This window comes from Pituophis catenifer, unplaced genomic scaffold, assembly GCF_029215685.1.
Source record: "Pituophis catenifer annectens isolate HBS135680 unplaced genomic scaffold, rPitCat1.0.hap2 SCAF_3, whole genome shotgun sequence".
Lineage (NCBI taxonomy): Eukaryota > Metazoa > Chordata > Lepidosauria > Squamata > Colubridae > Pituophis > Pituophis catenifer.
Window position 1 is genome coordinate 160,616,209 of NW_027256883.1, and position 25,188 is coordinate 160,641,396.

The window sequence follows — 25,188 nt, forward strand, 5'->3', positions numbered from 1 at the left end:
GGGAAAAATCTCTAATTTATTTGGACTTGTGTATTTATTAAATGATAGAGAAACTGGAAGTGAGAAAGGGAAGAAAGATAGCCTGGATTAATTTTGCATTTAAAAGAGCCTTAGAGATGGCATATACTGTACTGCTGATTTGGTTGACAACTGCAAAGGCATTGGATGTAGAAAGTGATCTGCTCTTTGCAGCTCTTATGTAGTATACATGATAACTAAAAATGATGCACCTACCATCAGGCTAGGATTTTCAAGTCATAAATACCAAGCAGCTCACAGATCTTTTTCCAAGACTGTTGCTATTTCACAAGATTTGGAAAGCATTTGAAGCACTGAACTCCAGAAATCCCAGATGTCAAATGTTTAAGGCAACAATTCAAGGACAAAGCATTACTAGGATTGAGAAAGTGACTGCACCTGTTAGCATTTGTCTGAAACAGCTTTTAAAACTCCTGGACTGGGAAGAAGCCCTCATGCTTGGAGATAAGAAAAAGGTCAAGCTTGAATGAGCATTGGAAAGATGCTCAAAAGATGTTTAAATGCGCATCCTCTCATTAGAAAACTCCCAGGAGCAGGGATTAGGCTTTTAGTTCATGCTTTACTTCTAGCTCTTCAATGCCTCTTTGAACGATTCCATTCTAAGGCTATTATGACTCCTCAGAGACAGGGTCCCCTAGGTGGGAGTTTCTGTTCTATAGGAACCGTATTGTATCTGTAACTGTTAGCAAAAGCAAGCAGGCCTCTAATGAATACTAGTGTGAACTCCGTTAAGTGCAGAGGAACAACTGGGTAAGCACTCTCCCCCTACTATACTTGGCTGAGTGGGTGGGCAGGCTAACCTGGTGGAGTATGTCACCTCAAGGGTGCTATGGTATCCTCCATTTCCTAGGAAGTAATTAGGAGAGCGAAGGATGGGAAATGTGCTACCAGAAGATAATGTGCATTTCAACAGCAGCAAGGCAGGAAGCAGAGACAGGTGCCCAAAGGATCTTACAAACCATGTTATCTTGGAGAAACATACTCTGTGGGGCATCTTCTATAGCTGGGCAGCCCCCAAACAAAACTAACTGGACTTTGGATATTCACATATTTTGACACACACCAAAAGAGGGGAGGGGACGATTTCTCTTTTAACTCATCTGCAAATATTATTCTAAACACAAAGCCCTCTTCTAGACTAATAAAGCCTAATTAATAAAGTGCAAGCAAATAATATGGCTACTGCTTAAATGCAATTACCAGCAACAGCAACTGAAAAGTGCTTAAATTATTGGAGCTTGTGGGGCATTTACTTCATATCTCAAACTTTTTAAGGCACAAAGCTACCGTGTTTCCCTGAAAATAAGACCCTGTCTCATATTTTTTTGAACCCCGAAATAAGTGCTTGGCCTTATTTTCGGGGATGTCTTATTATTTTGGGGTGCGTGGAGCAAGACGGGGCTCCTCTTGCTGTCTTACCTGATTTCCAGCTCTGTCTCCCTAACCCTAACCAGAGGAAATGGTGGGGATCGGCTGTGCATGGGTTTAAATATTTTCAGGGAGGGCTTATCTTCGGGGGGGGGGAGTGCTTATTTTAGCGCATGCGATTGGGCTTATTATCAGGGGATGTCTTATTTTAGGGGAAACAGGGTATCAGCATTTTGATGTTTAAAACACAACCAGATGTCACATCAAAAAACTGGGTCTTATTTTTTATGTTTGTAATCTATTTCTTGCCACTGTTTTGCTAGAATAGGCTTATTACAATGCTTTCTCTCTTCCCACCCCTTTCATCTTCACCATACGCACAGTAGCGTTCTGGATGACCGCATATCATTCTGCTTGCCCCACCTTAAAAAAGCAAAGGGTACCACTGCAGAACATGCATAAAAGATGAGAAGAAAAACAACAGCATATAAGGACTATCTTTAGTTGAATAAAGCTTTAATAATAGGGGGTATTTATCTTGGAACAAAAGATTACTAATGTGGGAGAGATTTATGAGATTGTGAGTGATAGAGCAGGAACAATTAGAAAAAAAAATTCACAAAAACTTGAAGTTACCTATTAAAGATGAAAGTTATGCATTTATATACTTAAGTCAATTTAAAACATTTTTTCAAAAATGCATATCTAACTTATTAGAATACCCACATTAGAATGAAATGATGCAACATGTACAAATTCTTTTTAAAATTAGGGTATATTAACACATGAAGGAACTGAACAATAAATGGCACTAGTCATGACACCCCAAAGTATATTCTTTTGAGTAGTGTTTGCTATTCATGAGGACAAACACTTTTTCAACCTGAAAAAGAAATACGGGCCCTTTCCAATGTACTCTTTGGGGTTCTGTAGTATTTTTGTGACACAAAGTGGCATTCTTCCTTCAGTATTAATTCAGCAAAGCTTAAAATATATGGTTGCATGCATTGCTCTCCTTCCACATATATCCCCCGCCTTTATTTAGCTGTTCCCTGAATATTCCCTATCTCTATTGCCGTACTCAAATGTATTTGACTAAAGAAATGAGTGCACCACAATCCTGTGGTTGGCATGGAAACATAATGTATTCTGTGCTCATTACAAGAGATGCTATCTTCTGAAGAACTCTTTGCCCAGGATCTCCAAGCGAGCTCCATGTTTTGCAAGGATATTCTGAAACATAGGTGTCTCCCATTCAGAGACCTTAAGGCAAATAAATCCTTTTTACACATTCAAACTGCACGAAAGTCAGAATTTAATATGGCTATAATTTTTGGTGCCAGACACAGCAGAAGACATTTGCAGAATGGCTTATACATGGAGATTGCTTCTCTCTCCCACAAATTTCCATCTATAGATTATATATAACTGATATACACAACCCTACTCTGATGATATGCTTCTCAGTGTATGGGGTCAATTATGCCAAAAGTGTGTGATTTGCTACTGTACTCTCCTTTGAATGCTTTTGAATTTCACAAGGAGTGAGATGAACTCAAACCATTAATTCCCACAATTATTCATGTTGTGATTTTATCACTTATATGGTATTCCATAAATAAGATAAATAAGATAATCTGAAGGGCCATAAATGGCCGTTCATATTATGAATTAGACATAGGATAGGTGACAAATTAATCTCATAAAACTATTTATAAATAATTCACTTAAGAACTAGATGGAAAAAGAAATTCCATGATGGACATGTTGGTAGCAGTGGTGGGTTTCAAAATTTTTTACTACCGGTTCTGTGGGCGTGGCTTGGTGGGTGTGGCATGGCTTGGTGGGCTTGGCAGGGGAAGGATACTGTAAAATCTCCATTCCAACCCCACTCCAGGGGAAGGTTATTGCAAAATCCCTATTTCCTCCCAATCAGCTGGGACTTGGGAAGCAGAGAATAGATGGAGGCGGGGCCAGTCAGAATTTTTACTACCAGTTCTCCGAACTACTCAAAATTTCCGCTACTGGTTCTCCAGAACTGGTCAGAACCTGCTGAAACCCACCTCTGGTTGGTACCATACATTATTCCCCCCTTTTTCCTGCAATGTTGTACAATTGTGATTTTCCTAAAGATTTGCCATTAGAGTCCTAATATATAAAGCTGCTAATATTCTTGGTAGCACTGCATTCCCAGTATCAACATGGACTACAACTCCCTGAAGCTCTTATGGTCAGTAGGAAAAACTAAGTTTGTCCATACCCGAGACTTTTCCTCCAGTCGTGTCATCATGACGATTGTTGCTGTACGTTGCTCCCATACCATTCGCCAGAAGTCACTGAGTGTCTCAGGCAGTGGCCCCTGTGTAGCAATGTAAGCGTTCTGTTTGCGGTAGCCATCAATATAATTGGCATTGATGTAGTCACTTCCAGGGACTCCTGCATGACAGAAAAAGGGCAGGAATGTGTAAGGAAAGGGACAGCCAGAATCCTGAGCCATTCAGAGAGAGGATAAAGATTATAAGGATGCTGATGCTAACATTTGATTTTAATTTTATTTGTGCTGTTTGGATATTGGTATATTATCTTACAGAACTCCTGTAGGAGTGCAGCGGTTTATAAATGCAGTAAATAAGTAAGTAAGTAGCTCTTGACAGAATGCAAATTGATGAGGAATACATTTTAATGGACACTTAAACATTATACAAGAAGGAAATAGCGTGGAATAGGACACATATCCTCAATCATTCTGGAGGCAATCATGGCCAAAGAAAGATTTATGCCATTATTTTTGTGCCTTGTTAATGCAACAGCATAAAATCAAAGATTAGTTATTAGATGTTAGGACAGCTGTGCAATCTAAGTCTCTTAAACAACAATATTTCTAGAAATCCATCTGGAAGAAATGAATAAATAGCTCTTTCAAATAAAGGCAGTTAGTTTTGGAAGATCACAATTTTGTAAACTGACATTCGTTTTGGAATTACTGGCTTTAAATATAAAATGATTAGGACACTTATTAGAAGTAGAAAATAACCTAGTGAGTCACATCTCTTTCCTTTCCCCAACCCAGTTATTGTTTTGTCAAATACAATGTTACAACAGATTGAATGGATCAAATGATTTGGGACTTGAGTGGTATAAATTTAAGAAATAAATTTGATGGAAAAATATACACTGGAAGACTTTAATTCCTGTCCTTAACATAAATTCATGATAGTGAAAATATGATAAGGAGTTACTGTACTTCGGAAATCATAGCGTTGCTCAGACATCTGGATCTAAAACTTCTAGTTATGGCAATAGGAATGGCTGTCTACTTATTCTCTCATATACTAGATGTGGTTAAGAAAGCAATGCACACTCTGAAAAATGCACTTTTTGGATTGACAGGATAATATCCATTGAAACCACATATATACACTGATCGATTCAATAGTGAACAATCTTTGGATCAAAGACCTATACATTAACACACTGCTATAAAATAACCCAAGTGCTAGAGAATGTAAGAGAAAAGCACAGTATATATACACTTTCTTTCAGCCTCATGTAAAGTTTTCAGGTGTGTCTTGAGAAATGTGATTAGTAATCTTCAAAAAGTATGGGTTATGGAGTCCTAGTGTCCATTCATTCAGCTGATCAACTAGATTCTTGACAGTGTTGCAGATGTATTGCTGTCTTATATTTTGTAGTCAAAGCTGGGCAGATTATAATTGATTCCACACTACACTGCAGAAACTTCACAACCTTATTTCTGATGCTGCAGTTTATTAGTGAAAGCAGCTGTTAATAATCTTACCATCAATGGAGGTCAAGATGACCCGAGAGTGATCATAGGCAATCACATTTGCATAGCGATTCTTTGGTTTGTTCACTTCCAAGTTGGAGTTCTCCCAGGTGAACTGCTGCCCAGGATCAATGGACTGCAAGATAAATGATTTAAAAAATGGAAGAATAAGTATCCTTTTTCCTCTCTCTCTCTCTCTCTCTCTCTCTCTCTCTCTCTCTCTCTCTCTCTCTCTCTCTCTCTCTCTCTCTCTCACTCTCACTCACACACACACACACACAGCATATTTATTACCTTTCCAACTCTTACACAGTTTCTCAATGTTGAAACAGTATAGAATATTACACTGAGTAAACATAAGTTTCACATGAGTTATCTGATTGATGATTAGAGAATTTACTTGCTGCGTGGGACATCCAATCTTGTTACCACTTCCATTTATGTTACAGACAATACCCAACAGTAATTTTAAGAACAGGCCCTTTGCCAGTTAAATACAACATTTAATGTTTCTGTCACATGAATTCTCTAACCCTGAAACACAGATGTGATATGAATTGTTGAATACTGTCTCATATCAGTAAATTTTCATATACAATATACCTGAAAATATTGTATGATTAGCATTTTTTGATGCCTAAAGGCTAATTTTCCAAATTTCTTTTTTTTTTTAAAAGTGTAGAAGCTCGTATGCACACAGGCCACACACACACTCTACACACCAAGAATCTCTCAGGAATGAAATGAGGATGTGATGATTGAATTTAGGAATACAGATCAGTGGACACAAAAATGGATTGTTTGTGTGTATGTATTTATGCATACATGGAAAATGAACTGCTCCCTTGCAACCTCTCTTATAGCTATACCTAACTTGGCATGGCAAACATTCGCTATTCATCCTGGAATAAGCATCTTGGAATGTACTATTGAGTGGGTAAATCATCTCTCCCAACTGCTATTGTTTCCCCACAAATAATTTCTCGCAATACTTGGCAGCAAAGAAATGGCAATCCAGGTCCTTAGATCAATATTTGCTGTTCAACATTTATACCAGAACCAAATCCCTCATTTGCTTACCTCAGCTACTATAAAAGAAAAGTATCAGTCATTTTTCCAATAAGCCAGAAGATTATATGCCAGGAAACTAAACAGCAAAGAAATGACAGCAGAAATGCTAAGGTAGAACCCTGAGTAACAAAATCAACTACCGAAGTCTACATTTAGGTTATTTCCAGTATATTGAGGGAGGTCTGTAGGTTGTGTACAATTCCCCAGCACCATCTGTAGTCCTCCAACACTGCATGGCCAAATTTGATGGCAAAGTGTCTACTTTGTGGCAGTGCAACTTTGTGTTCCCTTGCTTAAAGAAAGAAAGGGAGGTTTCTGTGAGATTTCTGCTCCCATTTCCATTTTACAAAGCCTAAGCCTCTGACCAATTCTGAAGTCTTTAAAGATAGAAATAGGGGTAAATCTCTTCTTCTTTAAAGGCCTGATGTTCCCTTAACATACACACACATGAAGGTTTATAAGTCCCTTGAAAGCCAATCTTTATTAACAAAAAGCACACGTATCGGTATCAACAGAAGGAATGATGGCCAAGTTCAAGATATTAAAGATGCCTTTCTGGAAAAATTGAACATCTCCACATCAATTGTAAAGGATTTCCATTTCAAGGAACAGCAATTGAACATATAAAAGGGATTTTCACAACTTCAACAGGAAGGATAGGACATCATAATGTGGCTAATAAACGGTTTGGGAAATGCAAGAGGAAAATAAACTATTATCAGCATAATAAGCAGGCAGTGCAAAGTGACAGACCAATTTTTATAGCTGACTGTAGTCGTATTAAGCACATCTCTCAACTGATAGAGGCAGGTCCAGGAGTGGTTCTAGATAAAACTTTTATAGAAAAAGCTGTATTTCATCCATTGAGTTTTATGAAGGATCAACCAGGTCATCCTTCTATACTCAGCCAATATTTCCCTGTTGTCTCTGTCTAACTCTTCTAATCCTCAAAGGGGGGAGGGGAAAGAGTAGAGTAAGAATGCATTTTTTCAGCCAACATGATGAGAAAATAAACAGCCACGATATGGTTAGATGAACTGTGGCAAAAATGGATTTATTGGATAAATATCTTCCAGCCCTAATATAGTGAGATTGTGAATCTGACCACGAAAAATCATAGTTATTTCTATTATTTACACACCTATCATGCTATTCCTTTTAATGGTAATCAACATTATGTAAAGTACAGATCTCTTGAATCCACATATTTTTTTGCCCATGCCATTTTTAGCTTATAACAAAATGGCAGTGTTTGACAGCACTACAGAAAGCAGCAAACCTTTTAGTCCAAAGTTACTTGGGGCTATTCATCTTACGCTTAGGTAGGTTTGCTTTGTCCCAGGAAAAAGGAATCTATCTGGGTTCCTCATAAAAGGAAGTTCCCAATTTGCAATAAATCTATGATAGAAAGCTTTTGCTCTTGGACAGGTATTTCAATCTCCAAATTAGCACAAAAAATGGAGGCCATCTGAAATCTGACATTATAAAGAATGATGGGCAGTTTAAAATAAACTAATAAACACAATTATGTCTCAAACTACATTTCAGTAGATGTGATATACTATATAATATGCTCAAATTCAGAACTTTTGTTATTTCATCACATTTCCTAGATGTCAAAAAACTTCTGCAGACACTTAACTTTGTGTCATAGAAAATACCTGGTATAACTGAATTTCATTATTTTCAAGTATGTAAGAAGTGAAAACATCCCTCAGAGCTATTTCACAGGCCTTTTTCAAACCCAGAAAGGTTAGGATAGAAGTACAAAACTCACCTCTGTACTAAGTCACACTAAAATTGCTGCAATGTGTTGAAAAAGAAAGGGAAAGGTGGCACAAATTAACCATCCGTTCCCAATTCCCAGCAATGCCATTACAGCAATTGTCTTGTGAAAGTGTAAAATCCTTGACTATGCTGTCATTAACAAGCCCATAAGAAGGCAAACAGGTGAGAAAGGCAGGAGAAGGAATCCACCTGGCTGCGAAGAGGTGCTAATTAAATACGCCTGCAAATGAGTGACTCATTTAGTAGTGAAATGATTTAAACTCTGATGAATTAATGTGCACCTGTTTTGCCCTTAACACAAACAAATGAGTAAATAAGCCAGAGAAGGTGGGGTGCTTAGAATGCATCTGAAGACCATTATATGCTTCTTTTACAGATGGGCCACACCAAGTAACTTCCCACCCATCAAACTACCTTTTGTTTGGTGGAATATTCAATTTTTTTTTGAACATTTGAACACACATTTGAACATGTCCAACATGTCTCTGAATGACAGCAGCTCTTTGTCAACTGACCAATATCCAACCATGAAACCGTTCAAATGAGGAGTCAATCACACAACATTATTCCTACAACCACAAGGAAACAGCCTCTACTAAGGCAGTCATGTTTTTGGCAATTTATATATAATTGAATAAATGTACGGGGGGGGGGGGATTTCACAACCCCAAATGCTCCTTGTCATAAAAGTTCGTTGCTACTGGTGTATTTGCCCATCAATTTTCCCAAATGAGATCTGCCTGTCTGCTGTGGACTGAAGCTCACGTCCTGTATGCAAAGCAGAAAGAAGAGATGGATAGAATAACAGACTTGTACTCTGGTAATACAGAACTGCTCTCCGATGTGCTGAATTCTTCAAGTGACAAGCAGCATCTGAGGGAGCTCTAAGAAATGCCAGAGACCTTGTTCTGCTGTCAAAAGAGGTCTAAGGAAAGTCTGGAAAGGGAGGTCGGAGGCTGCTTGGGCAGAAGGTAGAGAGCTGTAGTGAGGCACAGACCACATTTCTCTTTCTTGTCTGTAGCTGTCATCACAAAACTACGTATTTTCACCTTGCCAGAGCTCTGAAGGGCTCCTAATGCTGTGGCAGATGGTTGCAAGGGAAGGGTTAGAAAATAATAACAGGGCAGATTCACAGGAGCATTTGATAGTGTTATATGAACATTCAAGGGGTAATTATAAACATATTGTCTCAGCAGGTGGTTGGGAAGTGGAACATGTAGGGCTTCCTATTGCCTTCACAGTGTTATCTCAGAAAGAATGAAGCATGCAGGACATACTTGGAGTTACAATTAAGAGCTTCCACTGTAATGGTATAAAAAAAGGGAAGAGGTTGCTCAGAAATATCCTACGTTATCTTCCCTCCTGTTCCGTGGTGGCAGGAAATTAGAACTAGCAACAGAAGCAGTGATTTTCAGGAATTCATTCAGTGCAAGCAGTGCTCTTTGATAGACAAAAGACTGCTGGGATTTGCTTCAAAAATTCTTATGACAATGTATGCGCATTCCATTACACAGGAATATATAATACTACAGAGATTGCCCGTGTCTGTGTATATTTATAAGCAGATTGTACCTGCATTTAATGAATATCATTTGGTGTCTCAGAGTAAGGGCATATAAAGAAAACATTCAAATCTAAGCCCAGGGCACTTTCTCTATTTCCATAGGGAGGAAGTGCAGCTATTTGGAATTTTGAGATCATATTGTACCGTAGTATTCTCACGAAAAGGCTACTGTTGTGGGCACTATGAAAACACCCAATTGCTAGGCATTAAACTGGGAAAGATGCTTTCTGCTACAGCTATTTATTCTTCCTACACTCAGGATCCATTTCCTTCTCTGCCCCCCACTTCTCATTTTCTAAGATTTTCTACAGCATGTGGAATACAGAGGTGTGCTTTTATAGGTATTTAGTTAATTTATACCCTACATGTCTGCTCTGACATGTGGTCAAGATGGCCAACAAAAATTAAAACTAAAATTTTAATATAACGGTTTAAAATATTTCAATTAGAATAAATTGAATAAATTCAAAAATCATTGAACAGTTGAAAGCCTAGCCACAAAGATCACCTTTACAGATTTCCTACATAACTAAGGGAGGGGCAATGCAATTCCAGTGCCTGCATTTGGTAGCTTTGGATCAACACAGATTGTCTTTTCTCTCATTCAAGAAAAAAGTGTTTCTGATAATCAGGGCAGGGCTGGAAATGCTTCTTCTGCTGTTCTTATCAGGACAAGTTTAGTGGTTCCTAGATAGTCAGATTTTAAGTTGTTTAGGGCTTTAAAGGTCAACATCAACATTTTCATTGTATTATGGTAAGCAAATGGCAGCCAGTGCTGATCTTTTCTATGTTTTTTTTCTTTCAGTCTTGTTCCACATTTACTGACATATAGTTGCCAATACAGTACTTATTTCTTTTTCTGCAACTCACACTGTTCAATGTCTGCATTCTATACTTTCTATTGCATAGCTGTCCTACTCCTTGTTACTTTCAAGCAAGTCACTTTCTAGTATGCACTCTGTTCAGTCTTTCAATCACATTTGTAAAGGGTTTCAATACAATTTTCCATCTGCCTTTAACTCACTTGCCTCTATTGGATCTCTTCTATTATTTATTCTTAAGATCTACTTACTTATAAATTTTCTTGTTATTTTTCTGATCTTAAAAAAGATTTTCCTTTTGTTAAAATTTTCTTTTTGCTGACATTTTTGATTGAGGTGCTTCTCATTCTTTCTTGTTTGACCCTGAAAGTCTGCTTTCAGTTGTTGAAACATCTTTTTTGCTGCTTAAAGCTTTCATTTTTTAATTTCTGTTGGGCTATCATGACAGTTTGTGCTGAAAGCCACTAAGATTTATGTTAAATTTTAATCCTCTGCTTCAGTTCTCCATAGTGAAGACACTCCACACTTTCTTCCCATAGCACTCACAGATCTCCTTTAAATGTACAGAATCTTTCCTTATATGGATAACGTATATGTTTTCCAGGTGAAAGTTTGTGGGTTAACAATTGTAGAAATTTAACTTATATATTAATTCTTAATGATGGAATTTTATTTATTGTTTAAGATATTTTTTACTTATATGAATTACTCAGAGTTTGTATAAATTAAGCAGGATACATGTAAGATTTTAAAAGTTTAAAGTTTTTGCCTGTCCAAGTCACGATGCTTATCTCTGATTCTTAGCTGAAGGAGCCTGCATTGTCCAAGAGATGATTCTGTCATCTATTTCTGTGGCCAGCATGAAAATACAGAATGCAGTAACCTTTCCGACCAAAGCGGTACCTATTTATCTACTTGCATTTGCATGCTTTCAAACTGCTAGGTTGGCAGGAGCCGGGGCGAGTAACGGGAACTCATCCCATCGCATGGAGCCTGGGTCTCAAACCTGGGCTGTCAGTTTTCCAGATGACAATCTCAGCATCTTTAACTGCTGAGTTATTGTGTCCCCTTAATGCAAGTATTTTTATATCAGTATTTCATGTTTCTACCCCGCAATCTGCACTGGGGGATATTCTGGCTGATTATACTGCATTTTGCTATAGGAAACAGAATCCTGAAGCAAATAATAAAAGTACATTACTCCACTAAAAAATAAATAACCACAATAGAAGACTAAGGCAAAGAAACTGCATTTGTTTTCCTATCTGTTTCCATTTACCGTATTTTTCGGAGTATAAGATGCACCTTTTTACCCCCCAAAAGGGGGTAAAAATTTAGGTGCGTCTTATACACTGAATGTAGCCCTGCCCACCCACTGGCTCCCACCCTTTGGCCTTTGCCTCGCAGCAGTTACCTTCTTGCAAGCAAACAGCAAGAAAAAACAGCCCCTTTCAGCTTCAGCATAGGTTAACTAGCACAAGTTGACTAGATCGGCCTCCCGACTCTCAGCTGATTTGCTCTCAGCTGTTTTGCGCAGGGCTTTCCTGCTTGCTGCAAAAAGTGCTGGAGCAGATTTCCCCCCTCCCCAGCTATGCTGAAAAAACGAAACTGAAAGTAAAGCAGATTCTTTGCTGCAACGTGAAAATGAGGCAGAAAGAGATTTCTTTTTCTTTTTTCTCACCAAAAAAGGTAGGTGCAAACAATGGGAAATTTAGGGGAAAAAAGGAGAGTTCAAGATTTTAAAACACAAAAGAAAAAAAAGCTCTATTTAACTAGGGAATTGTAATAATTGAGATAGTATTAATTGTATATTGTGTTGAAAGCAGAAATGGTTAAGTTGTGGTTTGGAGGAATATATGGGGAAAATTATTTGGTTTATTATTATTGGTAAATATAATTAACTGATTTGTAAGAAATTGGATTGCATGGAAATAATTGGAATATTCATGTTCATATTGATTAATATACAAAAAACTTAGTTATAACTAATTGATTTATATAAAAATGTTGAATTTGTATTAAACAATTGTAATATTAAATAATTAACCAATGTGAGGATGGATATAAAAATATATGACAATGGGAAGGGCTATAATATAGAATAGAAGGGAAAAATTGAATTTGATTAAGATTAGAGATGAGAATGAAGGGTAATATTGTTTTTTTTAAAAAAAATAGATGAGGAATAAATATGGCAAAAAGGAAATATAGAAATTGTAAATTTAATTGAAATGACTAAACACTGTTTAAATTTGTGAACCAGCCAAACACTCTGTTCAAAGAAAATACATTGTATGTTTGTATGTGTGTTTGTCTAAAAATTTTTAAAAAAAACTTTAAAAAAACAACAACCAAAAAAGGTAGGTGCGTCTTATACTCCGGTGCGTCTTATATTCTGAAAAATACGGTAATTCTCTGTGCATTTATGTGGTTAATTAGAAGATGGCCACTGGATGCAGACAAATGTCACATATTTCACTCTATAATCATCTCTCTACCGTCTACAGCTTCCCATATTTTACTTAATTCTTATGGCAAGATATCATGAGGAAACTCTCCATGGACCTTTTGGGTAGCAAATCCTACTGTTACTACTAATAAAGAGACCTGTCCTTAGAAATTGTTGGAGATGTCAAAAGAAATAGTCTATTCATTTTCTTTAGACATAAATTTGTTGGACATTTTTAAAGGTCATTTATTTCCAGTTCTAATAAATATAGCCAATATTTGCTTGAGCTCAAATTAGAAAGACTGGAGCTGGGAAGCCGCAGATCACAAATATATAAAATGCTAATTTTGAGAGATACTGTATTATTTTACACTATCATTAATGTCTCTTGTAAAAGTCATACTCCTCCCCACCTACCCCCCCGGACATATTCCTGTCGCAGTATCACTGTGCCCATGTAAAATAGGCTGTGTCCAATTATAATGGGTTTGTATACAGGCATATAAGAAGATAATCCCAGATTGTTTTTCATTCAGCCATTTGAAGTGACACCCCTTTTTTTTAATAAAGATGGATCAGCAATGTAAGCATCACAGGTCTCCCAGAATGCCTAGATTTTGCTCCCGCTTTTGATCACTAACCTTTAAATAGCTAGTGCTTCTCTAGAGCTTCTTGGTCCCTATACAAAAGTATAGGGACCAAGAATTTGAATTCAGCATGTAAAGTGTCTTCTGAATCAAGGGAGATATACTATAGCAAGGGGAGATGAGAAGCAGAAGATAGCAGGAACTATAGTACATATAAAAGGCACGTTCTCCACTTATTTTCTGCCTCTCCCCATATGAATGTTTGCTCATGATTTAAACCTTCTGCAGCCGAAGAAGATCCTACAGAGTTTGATGCAAGCACAGGAAAACATTTATCTTGCAATAGAATTTCCTCCAACACAGCAATTTTTCAAATTAACCATTTCCCCAGTAAATGCTTAATCATAGACAAACTAGCTACCAAACAAGACTCATGACAATTCCTGGGCTCCTAATATCATTATTTTGGACTCCATCACAGCAGTAAGAGCACTGCAGTGACTACTGCCAAGTTTCACCATCGAAATATAGTTATTCAGAACTGCAGGAGATAACAGAAAATGTAATGTGAGAATGATCAGATTAGTATGTGTAGGTTTCAGAGAACATCATCAGAAAGCTGCTGTATATAATTTTTATGTTATGGAATTTTATAGAATTTATTAGCATGACAGATGTTTTGATCTTTATAATTGTTGTGATTTGTTGTAAACCACCTGGAATCTATGGTATAAACTGTAGCAAAGGGGGAAAAGTCATATTCAAAAGGGTTCAAATATGAAAGAGTTAAAGAGAGATCTAAATCTGATGTGTCAATCTAAGTTGTGGGTAGAGACAAAGCCTAGGGCAGGGGTGACAAACTCGATTCCATTGAGGGCTGCATCAGGGTTGTGTTTGACCTCGGGTGTGGGGGTATTTATTTATTTATTTATTTTATTAAATTTCTATACCGCCCTTCTCCCAAAGAACTCAGGGTGGTGAACACATAAATACAAAAATTTAAAATAAATTAAAAACGAATTAAATAATTTGGCTGAATTTAAAATACCCCATAATTTAAAAACAAATTAAAATTTACATTTAAAAAGGGGAAAAGATTTAGGCCAGGCCAGCTTGATGAAATAAAAAAGTCTTAAGCGCGCGACGGAAGGTGCACAGATCCGGGATCCTCCGTATCTCCGGGGGGAGCTTGTTCCAGATCGTATTTGGGTATGTGGCCAGGGTGGGCGTGGCCAACTCAGCATCACTCGTGTTGGGAGTGCCTGTGATGGCCCGAGCGCTCTGCCAGCAAAAACGGGCTCCTGAGTTCCATTTTCACTAGCAGAGGGTTGCAGAAGGCCGTGACAGTTGAAAACGGAGCTCGGGAGTCCGTTTTTGCTGGCAGAAGCATCATAAGCCGGCCCGTTGCTATTTCCAGGGCGGCCCCTGGGCCAGATCTAAGCACCTGTGGGTTGGATCTGGTCCCTGGGCCTTGAGTTTGACACCCCTGGTCTAGGGAAATGAAAACTAAGCAGCCAATCAGGAAAAGGAAGATTTCTCTGTCAGGTGAACTACTGAAAAAAGGAAATGAGGCAGCTCAATTTTGTCTTTCTCATTGCTTTTTCTCTCACAAGAGGAATTGAAGCACATCTTTCCAGGATTTCTCTGATTGGAGTAATACTTTGCAATGTCACCTGGGATTCATTTATGTTTTCAGAAACTAAGAGAGTGAATCACATTCTTTGTACTGTTATGTGTAATTTGGACCCTTGTCCCATTTGGTTCCTTCAGGCAGCAAGGAAGACACGAGTGACTGGTGGTTAAATGCTACTTTGAGAGAAGCGATAATGCTGCTCACCTTGAAAGAGTGATGTGCCTTGTTTCAAAAAAGCCATCTGTTGAGCCATCCTTATTTGAAAACTCTTGTCTTGTGTTTAATTTCTCCTCTTGGAGAAAGCTTATTAAGTATGAAGTAGCTCAACTGCAGTCAACCCTAGAGGTTTAGGGTTGGTATGGGATGGAAATAACATTGGTCACTCTGTTGGATGATCTATGCCAAGTTCTGGAGGCTGATATGTACCTGTCTTGGTCCTGTTAGAATTTTTAATACCAGAAACCAGGGTATCTTTTAGACCATAGGAACTGAAGTTGGAAGCACTGATTTCCAATTGTTCTGCCTTTATTTCAGTGGTTGGTTCAAATCAGAAGTGGTGACATCATTCAAATTGTTGGGTACCACAAGCTTTGATTCTCTCCCTTCATCTCTTTAACATTTATGTAATGCTGCTGAAAAAGGTCATCTGTCAGACTGGTATGCGTTATCAGCAATTACAGAATAAAAAGGACGACTAACAGACACAGGCAAGATCCATTACCAGAGTAACAAGGTGAAAAAATATGACTATTAAGATATACAGAAGATACCCCAAAAAACATTTCAGACACCTTACTTTACAGGAATATAAGTTGGGGAGGAGGTAAAACAGTTAGATTTGCAAGATTGATATTAGTTCCAGACCAGAAAGCAAATCCACTGGAAGACAAACCACCTTTATTAAGATTGTTTATAGTAACAGAGTCTTGAATTTAATCCACATTTTTTGCCTCATTGCTTAGGTAAAGAATCTTACTTATCTCTTCTCAAGGTCACCCTTTTTATTCTGTATAGCAATACTCTTGATGATTATCAGCTTTACACTGCCACCCTAGGCTGAATCAGAGATATTGTGGAAATCTTCTCATATCTAAACTTTGTGATGTTCCAGATGGGTAAAAGCTCAAACTAGATCCTAGCAAGAGTAAATTGCTTCTTCTCCAGAACTTTTCTTGTCCAAGCTGTATTCTTGATGAGATTACCCATTCCCTAAAGAAGATAGTTTGCAAGCTGAGATTCCACAGGAAACTTCTCTAACACCAATACTCTTTCTTGTCCTGCATTTTCAGAATAAAACTTCTGCTTCTATTGAATGCACCAGGAAAATAATGTCTGTATCATTCTGATCCTTATAGGTATAGGTACATTTCAGCACTGAAATAGCTTTTCCAAGGCCTTCGTTGCTATTCTACCACTTGCTAATGTGCGGTATATTTCTTGACTGATGATTCCTTTGTTGTTAACACAGTAGTCAATCCTAAAAGGCTAAAACAATCTACTAGGTCGATATCATTGTCGATTCTAAGGCTGGTTGCTGTACTTGTGGTCATTAATTTGGTCTGTATACTTAAGTTACATGTTTTCACTGTGCTCCTTGAATTTCATTACTAGAGCTTGCAGATTATTTCAATTTTCAGCTATCAGGATAGTGTCATCAGCATAATACAGGGTATTGATTTTTCTTTCTTTAGTTTTAAAACCACACTCAACTTCTTCTAAGCTACCTTCAGTATACATTTTGCAAAGAAGATGAATGAGCATATTGCTTTGCTCACTCCTGTTGCCAACCTAAAACTAGAGTGTTTGCCATGTTCCTTCCATACCAAAGTTTCCTATGTATAGGTTTTCTATCCATACTGTGGTTTCCTAACCTGTTTACAGAAAATTGAGATGTTCTAGAATTGCCATTTTTAAGTATTCTTCTGGCCTTTTAAAAAGCCAGCTTGGATATCTGGCATCTACTTTTTCATGTTGGGCTCTAATCACATGGGATGAGCCTAAGCATTATTTTGCTAACTTGTGGAATTAAGGATATTGCACAAATAGTTGGCAGATTGATTTCTGTGGGCTACAATTAGTTCTTTGGGTTTGCTGGTAAAACATAATTAGGACTTTTACTGAATCTTTTGTTACTTGCCATAATGCTGTAGATATTCCATCAATTCCTGTAGATTTCCAACGTGGTAACGACTGAAATGCTGATCTAGCTAGAATTTTTCAGAACCTTCTTGCAAGTACAGAACATCTTCTAGTATAACTTGGATGTTGACATCTATATTGTACAGAATTTCAGTATGTACCTTCCATCTTTGTTCAGTCACCTTTAATTCAAGTATTATCTGTCTGTTAGTGTCCTTTAGCATACCAATTCAAGGTTGCAACTTCCTTCTGAGTTCAGAGATTTTTTGGAAGATGTTCCTTGTTTTTCCATCTTTTATGTCTTTTACAGGTGGTGTTGTAATACTGCTTCTTGTCTCTTCTAAAGGGTCTCTGAAATTCCTTCCTGAGAGCTTGGTCTTTCTTGCTTTTGGCTTCTCTTTTCTTCATGACAATTTCTGCTGTTTCTTGTAACATCCATTATGCTTTCTTCTCTTTCTTGATTTTTGGCAGTCTCTTCTCAGATTCATCCTTCATCATTTCTTTCAGTTTGTTTTAAGGTTCCCCTGATTTCCAACAAAGAGGTTCTTCAAAGCAATTCCTGATTTTAAGTACTATATGTACCTGTTCTTTAATTACAGCACTGATTGCTAATAGATTCCCAGCTCCAATTCAATTAGCTTTTTTTTTTCACCTTTAAGACTTTACATATGTTTGCTCCAGGATAGATTACTGATGACCTCCTCCAAGTGAAATCTGCCTAGTCACTGCATAACTGAGGGGATGTATTCCTACAACAATTCAGAAGGACAAAAGCTTGAAGACAGCTCTTCTCTGTGGAGGCCCTCATGGGTTGGAATATAATGACCCCAGAGTTTTACCCTTACCCCACTTTGGTAAGATGTTGAAAACTCTTTTGTGGCCATTTAGAGTTTAGTAAAGTAGTTTGGGACTATTTTAAAACTATTTTTGGGAGATACTTTTTTAAAAAAAAATCAATTCAGCTTTTCTTTTGTATCATTGTGTTATTTTTATTCTTCTATTTTATGTAAAATAGAGTCAGGAGTCATGACTGAGCTAAGAGTAGATGTTAGAAGACTTGAGAGTGAAGTAATTGGTAGTCAAACAGTAGAATTTCATAAATTGTGAATATGGATATGATTATGTTATTACACAGTCAACTACAGCATAGACAGTTACTCTTTCTTAGTATAAAGGATAGCCAGTTTTGTCTGAAAAACCGGTCTGTTCTAGAGGTTAAGGCACTAAACTAGAAAACAAGAGACCCTGAGTTCAAGTCTTGCCCTAACCATGAAAGTCAGGTGGGTGATCTTGGGCCAGTCACTCTCTCTCAGCCCAACCCAACTCACAGAGTTGTTGTGAGGAAAATAGGAGGGTGAAGGAGAGTTGGATATGGTTGCTGCCTTGAGTTATTTGTAAAAATAGTGATATAAATATAAATAAAATAAAAACAAAACACCAAACTATCCCCTCTCTCGCCAACCCCGCCCCCAGTCTTCTCACCTCATATTCCTGGGAGAATTTCAGTCCATCGTTGGCTTTCAGTCTGTCAATATTGTCAGCAAGGTCTGTCACTGGAATGGGAGGATGGTCACGCATGCCTGTCAGATCAAACAAAACAGAGGGGAACATAGTATCAGGAAGAATCATTCTTTAGCTAAAGGGAGAGGTCGTCTTTCATATGTGCATAGTGGAGCTGATGGCAATGAATAGCAGTAGCACAGAGAACGGAACATGAAGAAGTCAATGTGGCATGCGGTGCCTGTAAAAAGGCAGAAAGTATCTGTTCATGCTTAGATGACACAACAATCAACCAGGTGGTTTCCAAATATAATAACATCCTAGAAAAGGTGAAAAGTCTTGAAGCGATGCCCCTACATGTCCTCAGGCTAAAATAAGGTTGCAGGGATAGCAATAAAGCTCCTGAAGAATGGGACTGTGTCTTCATTTCGTATCAGCAATATGCAGTACAGTGCAGAAACAGAAATTGTGAACAGATGCTTGAGGAACAGTTTGAGTTTCTCTCAACAGCTTATTTGTCATAAAGTGACAGGGGCAGGCAAGTCATAAGTTGTACGTCTACTAAAGAAGCATCAATAAACCTTATCATTTAGAAAGACTGTATATTAACTTTCTTGAATATGCATTCTGGATGAGAATATACAGCCAAACAAAACAAACTTACAGAATTCAGTAAAACCCTATTTAATCATTTGAAGAGAGATGATATCCTATCCATTTATAATATGAAAATATCTCACTAGGACAGTTTGCACCATTTGCAGCAAGTTTTGTCATTTGCCGAATGACATTGTTTATAGGTAATGATGTCACCCTGCAAATAATCTAAAGACATAAATGATAAAAATTGATACAAAGGGTATCATTCGTGTCATTTTCATACTGACAAATTCTGCAAACAGTCTAGATCAGTGATGGTTAACCTTTTTGCCATCGTGTGCCAAAAGCGGGGGGAGTGCAGGGGGGTCACACACGCATAATTCTATGCGCCTCACCCCCATGCATGTGTGTCCGACCCCTCCGCGCTTCCCCCGCTTTTTGCACGCGATGGCACAGTGGGCCCAGTAGGCCCGTTTTTCACCCTCTCCAGGCTCCAGAGCCTTTCTAGGAGCCTGGGGAGGGCAAAAACGGCCTTCCCCACTCCCCAGGAGGCCCTCTGGAGGCCAGAAACGGCCTGTTTGCTGACTTCCAGTGGGCCCAGAAGGCCCGAAAATCAGCTGGAGCTGAGCTTGCGTGCCCATCAATATGGCTCCACGTGCCACCTGTGGCACGCGTGCCATAGGTTCGCCATCACGGGTCCAGATGATAAAAGATGTAAAATCATGGTAGAATCAATATAAATTTAACTGCTTCATTGGACTACTTTGGGTGCAATGCACTTGTCATTTTTTAACACCGGAGTGGGGTGTGAGGAAGAGAATTCCTGGGTAGAAATTTGGTCCACTGTATCTGAAATGTACAAAATAGGAGTCTGCTAAGCTGTGGTCTCATTATAATACTAAGCTTTGTTTCCCCCTCTGACATCTAATTTTGCCTTTGTTCTTTGGTAATTCTTCAAGCATCAATATTCATTTCCTCTTCCTCCTTAGAACATGAGCACCAAATTCTATAACCCTATGGGGCCAATCAATTCACAAATGTTATTTTGCCTGCAAAATATCATAATATTACTAAAATAATGCTTGTTTTATTTGAAGCTCTGTAAGATGGAAGGAAGGAAAGAAAGAAAAAGAGAGCAAGGAAACATGGACTGAAAATGTTTCAGCAAGGTACGGGTAGTCCTCGACTTACAACAGTTCATTTAGTGACCATTCTAAGTTACAATGGCACTGAAAATAGTGACTTAGGACCATTTTTCATACATGATCCTTGCAGCATTCCCATGCTCACATGATTTACACTCGGATACTTGACAACTGACTCATATTTATGACAGTTGCAGTGTTCAGAAGTCATGTGACCCCTTTTGCCACCTTATGACAAGCAAAGTCAATGGAGAAACCAGATTCATTTAACAATCATGTTACTAATTTAACAACTGCAGTGATTCACTTAACAAATGTGACAAAAAAAGGTCATAAAATGGGGCAAAACCCACTTAACAACATAAATGGGCTCAATTGTGGTTGTAAGTTGAGGACTACCTGTATTGCCAAGAGAATAAAAGTTGAAGTGCAATTCAGAGGATGATTAAGTCTAAGCCTACTGGACCAATTTTGGGTAGTGAGCATTTCCACAAAATATTACAAATTAGCTCCTCATAGCCTTATGCAAGGACTACAATTTCATGTTTCAGCCCAGCTGGGAACTTCAAGATTTCTGATTGGAACTGCTTAGAAGATTGTGTACCTTTAAACTCTTTTTCTTTCTTCCTGTGCAAGCTAGAGCATCTTACATGAGAAGCACCAAAAGCTTGTATTGATGAAACATCCTGGCTTACTAGAAAAGTGATCATGATATTACTAAATCTGTGGTGAGTGAGGTCGACCTTCATGATACTCAACAAAAGGAAATGGGAAAGAAGGAGTTGCGTGGAGTGAGAAAAAAGCAAAGCAGGTGGAAAGAAAACTAACTTGATATATTCGGGCAACTGGGGCCACTGGTACCTGTAAGAACAGAAATCCCATTACTGTTGCTGAGGCAAAGTCAAGGAGCAAGAGAAGGTCAAAAGGTAACACAAAAGTCCTCATCACCACCTTCAAAACCAAGTTTGAGGATAACAATTTTAGCTCCACACTAGTTACACATATGGAAGTATAGTAGGTATAGTATTAAAACAATATCAGTTATAACAAGGATTATTTTACAGGTAATTTTATCACCAATATTATCTTGTCTCAGGTAACAATAGTTAGGATTGTCTCAAATCTTATGATAAATGATCTGGCCTTTTCTCAAGACCATGCATTCTTTGTTACAGGAATTTTATGACCAAAGTGCAGTCAGGTAACAGTAATATGTTACCAAATTTGCCTCAGCTGAAAATGAAAATGAATATAAAGAAACTGACAACTCATGTAAGAACTGTTTGTGAAGTAGAAATTATTAAGGTAGAAAGCTTTATAATGAATTAGAGCAGTTTAATTAATTATGTACTAAGCAGGACCTTAGTACAACCTTCAAGAGTTGCTACCAAAGATAACAAACTACCAGTCTGCTGAAGATTTAGTGGTTGTTTGGTTCCAGATATTATTCAGCTCAGCCTAAGGTGAGATTAGATGGAGGCAACTGATAGTTCAGATTGTAACGAAAGTATCAGTCTTGAAAATCAACTGATAAACTAAAATGGTGCAAAGAATGGGAGCAAATTCTGGACATAAAAACTAATTTGCTTTCCTCAAGCTGTATCTTTTAACACAGACATGGGCATTTTATGGTGTCTGGGACACATTTGGCCCTTTGGCTGTCCCTATCCAGTCTGCCTGAGGTCGATCAGAGATCAGAAATCAAATGTAGATAAGTCTACATCATGCATGCGATACAACTACATTACTTCTATTTTGAAGGCGACTGCTACGATTTTCAATTTATGTATGTATTTGAGTGTAGGCCTACGCTTTGGGCCAGCCCTCCACTACAGTCCCAGTTTTCATATGGCCTCTTAGGAAAATTAACTGCCCATCGCCCACCATATATATACACACACAACCTGAATAGCCCTAACCTCTACTCTGTTTCTAAGATGACCTGAGTAGAATAATCATGTCCAGCTGTAGAGTAAGAAAAGGCTACATGCAGCCATAAACAAACTTGCAGATCTAACCTTGAAATGCTTCCCTGCCCCCATATCATTTAGGAAAAAAATGTCCCAACTTGATGTGTAGACCTCAGAAGCCAAATATGTCCTTTTTTAATTACTAAAATGGCTTAAATGCTTTGTAAAGTCCGCCACCTAAGGAAGGCAGGATGGCAAGTTATTTCGCATAAACAAGTGAGAAAACAAATCAAGTCTGTTCAGATGAGAGTGAAATAACCTCCAAAAAGCAATAAATCTAGAAAATGCTGCCTTATGAAGAGACTCTGCTGAGGGTCAGCAGCGACTAATAATTTAACATGTCATAAGAACCAGAAGGTAGGGAGCACTTCAGGAACCCAATCAGGAGCCAGCCTACTAAACCTGCCAACTTGACATCTGATCTATCAGCAGATTGGACTTTTATTTGGCTGATTAATTTGAACCAAGTATGATAGGTACACCCAGTGAAGAGATACACATAACATGAGGGATAAGTATCCCTGGACAATATAACTATAGCCCACCTGGTGTTTGGTAGTTAAGTCGCCTCATTTCAACAGGGTCAGAGGAGTGGGCCAGCAAGGAGTCCTTCAGGCCAATGGAATGTTCATCCTTGGATGAGGGTGAATTGGCCCTTTTCCTAAGGAAAAGAAAGAAAAGCTTATACAAGATAAATTTGGGAAACAATAACAAGATCCCGGCAACAGTCTCAGAAACATATATGGCAGCAAGCAAAAGGACTATTAAAGCTCTCTATCTGACAGGAACACAATGACAAACCTTGACATTTCTCTTTCTCTTCATATTTATTTGTAAGGGACTATTTTCTACGGTGGAAGAATACAGAGGATTCTCTGTATTAAAAATTATTTAAAATGTGAAGAGTTGTAATGTACAAGGATAAAGGGTCTTTAGGGTAAATTTTATTGGTCCATTAATACTTGTCTTGAATGGCTGAAGGCCCTCCAGGCATTTGTTAATAGCATAATAAAATACATTGTTGTCTCTTCGTGTTATATTTATGTCCATAGTTTTGCCACCCTAGGCTCTTATCCCGGTAGATTTCACTAACTAAGCAGAGAAGAACCTGTCCAGAAATTAAATGGGACAGATTTGCAGGAAATTCTGGAATGGCAAGAAATATTATTGGTGAGGTCACTGATTACCATTAAACCACATGACTCCATATGGTTCTGTTGTTTCTTAGCATTCACCTAATGCATGTTACAAAAGGTTTCTTTTTCAGCCAACCCAACTCTTACATATGTGCGTATGTTTGTGTGCATAGGTGTGCATCAGTGGTGGGTTACTCCCAGTTATGACCGGATCTTGAACACCGGTAGTAAAAACAGTGGGAGGCTCCACCTACCCACTTGGATGTCATAAGGTCAATCTGCGCATGCGCAGAAGTGTGTGCGTGCTCCCATTGCGAACCAGTAGTAAAGGAAAGTAGAACCCACCCCTGGTGTGCATGCATGCAAGTGCACATGACTGGCTGTTCAAATCTCTTGAATATAGGTAAAGGCATTTTGATGCACTCCTAGACAAGGTAAATGGGACATTTTGGTAAGTGAATGTCTTCCTGGTGACAAAAGGCCATTTTTTAAAAGGAAAAAAAGTACCACAAAATTGCATGATAGGAAACTACTTGCAACTTATAGGAATTAGTGCGAGTCAGGTTGCTCCAGCAGATGCACTGCTGTTAATATTTTTTTCAAATCATTTTCTATGACATTTCAGGGGTGGAATCTGTTCAACATATTTATTATATATGTTTATATATTTGTAGCGTAGATTGGGAGGAGATAATTTATAAAGCAACCACATGTCAGAAAAAAAGTATGTCATCAATCTGAATTCATTACTCAAACAAAAGTATATAGAAAAATGCCAAGATACTTTGTTTTGGCCTCTAATTTCTGTTAAAAGTCAATTGTGCTCTTCTATAATAGCATTACTTTGTTTTACCAATGATCAGTTATGTAACAAAGTTAGCAGTCAAGTGAGAAGAAATCTGGTTGATAACAGGAAAAAGGAATCATTCAGAACAAGGCTTATGGAACTGATTAATAGAACATGCCACATTCTTAGCCAAACTTTCTCATTGTAGACATGTAAACAGACAAATCCTAAAACATGGTAATCTTAATTGTGAAGTTATTTATTTATTCTAACAATGACACGAGGTAGGTAAAGGATGAGGAAGTATGGCACAGTAGCAAGAAAGGCAAAGAATTATCAAAAACCAGTCTGGTTTGAGCGGTACATATTTTGGTTTTAACAAGATGAAATTCTGGATCTCAGCATAAACAACAAAAAGAGAAAGATGCTAACTACCTTTCCTGTTTGCTAGATCCATGGAGAGCAGAAATAAAGAGGAAACCAGGATTATTCAAAGATACTAACCATATATGCAATAACCCAGTCACTTTCTTTCCCTCCACCTTGGAACCATGCATACGTTTATTTACAGCAAAGTTATGATAGGTTGTTTAGGTAAGAGATGGAAGGCTTTGCATTTGCTGTAAATAAATAAGTTGTTGCTACTTTAACATCACAGGCAGATGACACTGGACATTCTTGCCAAGAACATGGTCGCAACTAACATGATAGGGCCTCCTTCTGCCCCACACTGAATTCTATATTTTCGTGGATTAAAGCACCAAGACATTCACTAAAGTAATGGGGGGGGGAGAGGAGAGACAC

General features: G+C 38.0%; 1 protein-coding gene across 2 annotated transcripts in view; it reads right to left on the reverse strand.

Annotated features, from left to right (window-relative positions):
- PTPRF (protein tyrosine phosphatase receptor type F) overlaps positions 1 to 25,188 on the reverse strand; it is a 331,301-nt gene that overhangs the window by 16,727 nt on the left and 289,386 nt on the right. For both annotated transcript variants that reach the window (XM_070941423.1, XM_070941424.1), the window contains 4 exons: positions 23,007 to 23,122; positions 18,729 to 18,826; positions 5,207 to 5,330; positions 3,668 to 3,843 (listed from right to left, as the gene is read on the reverse strand). In XM_070941423.1, the coding sequence (XP_070797524.1) occupies positions 3,668 to 3,843; positions 5,207 to 5,330; positions 18,729 to 18,826; positions 23,007 to 23,122 (514 nt within the window). The remainder of the gene's footprint in view (positions 1 to 3,667; positions 3,844 to 5,206; positions 5,331 to 18,728; positions 18,827 to 23,006; positions 23,123 to 25,188) is intronic.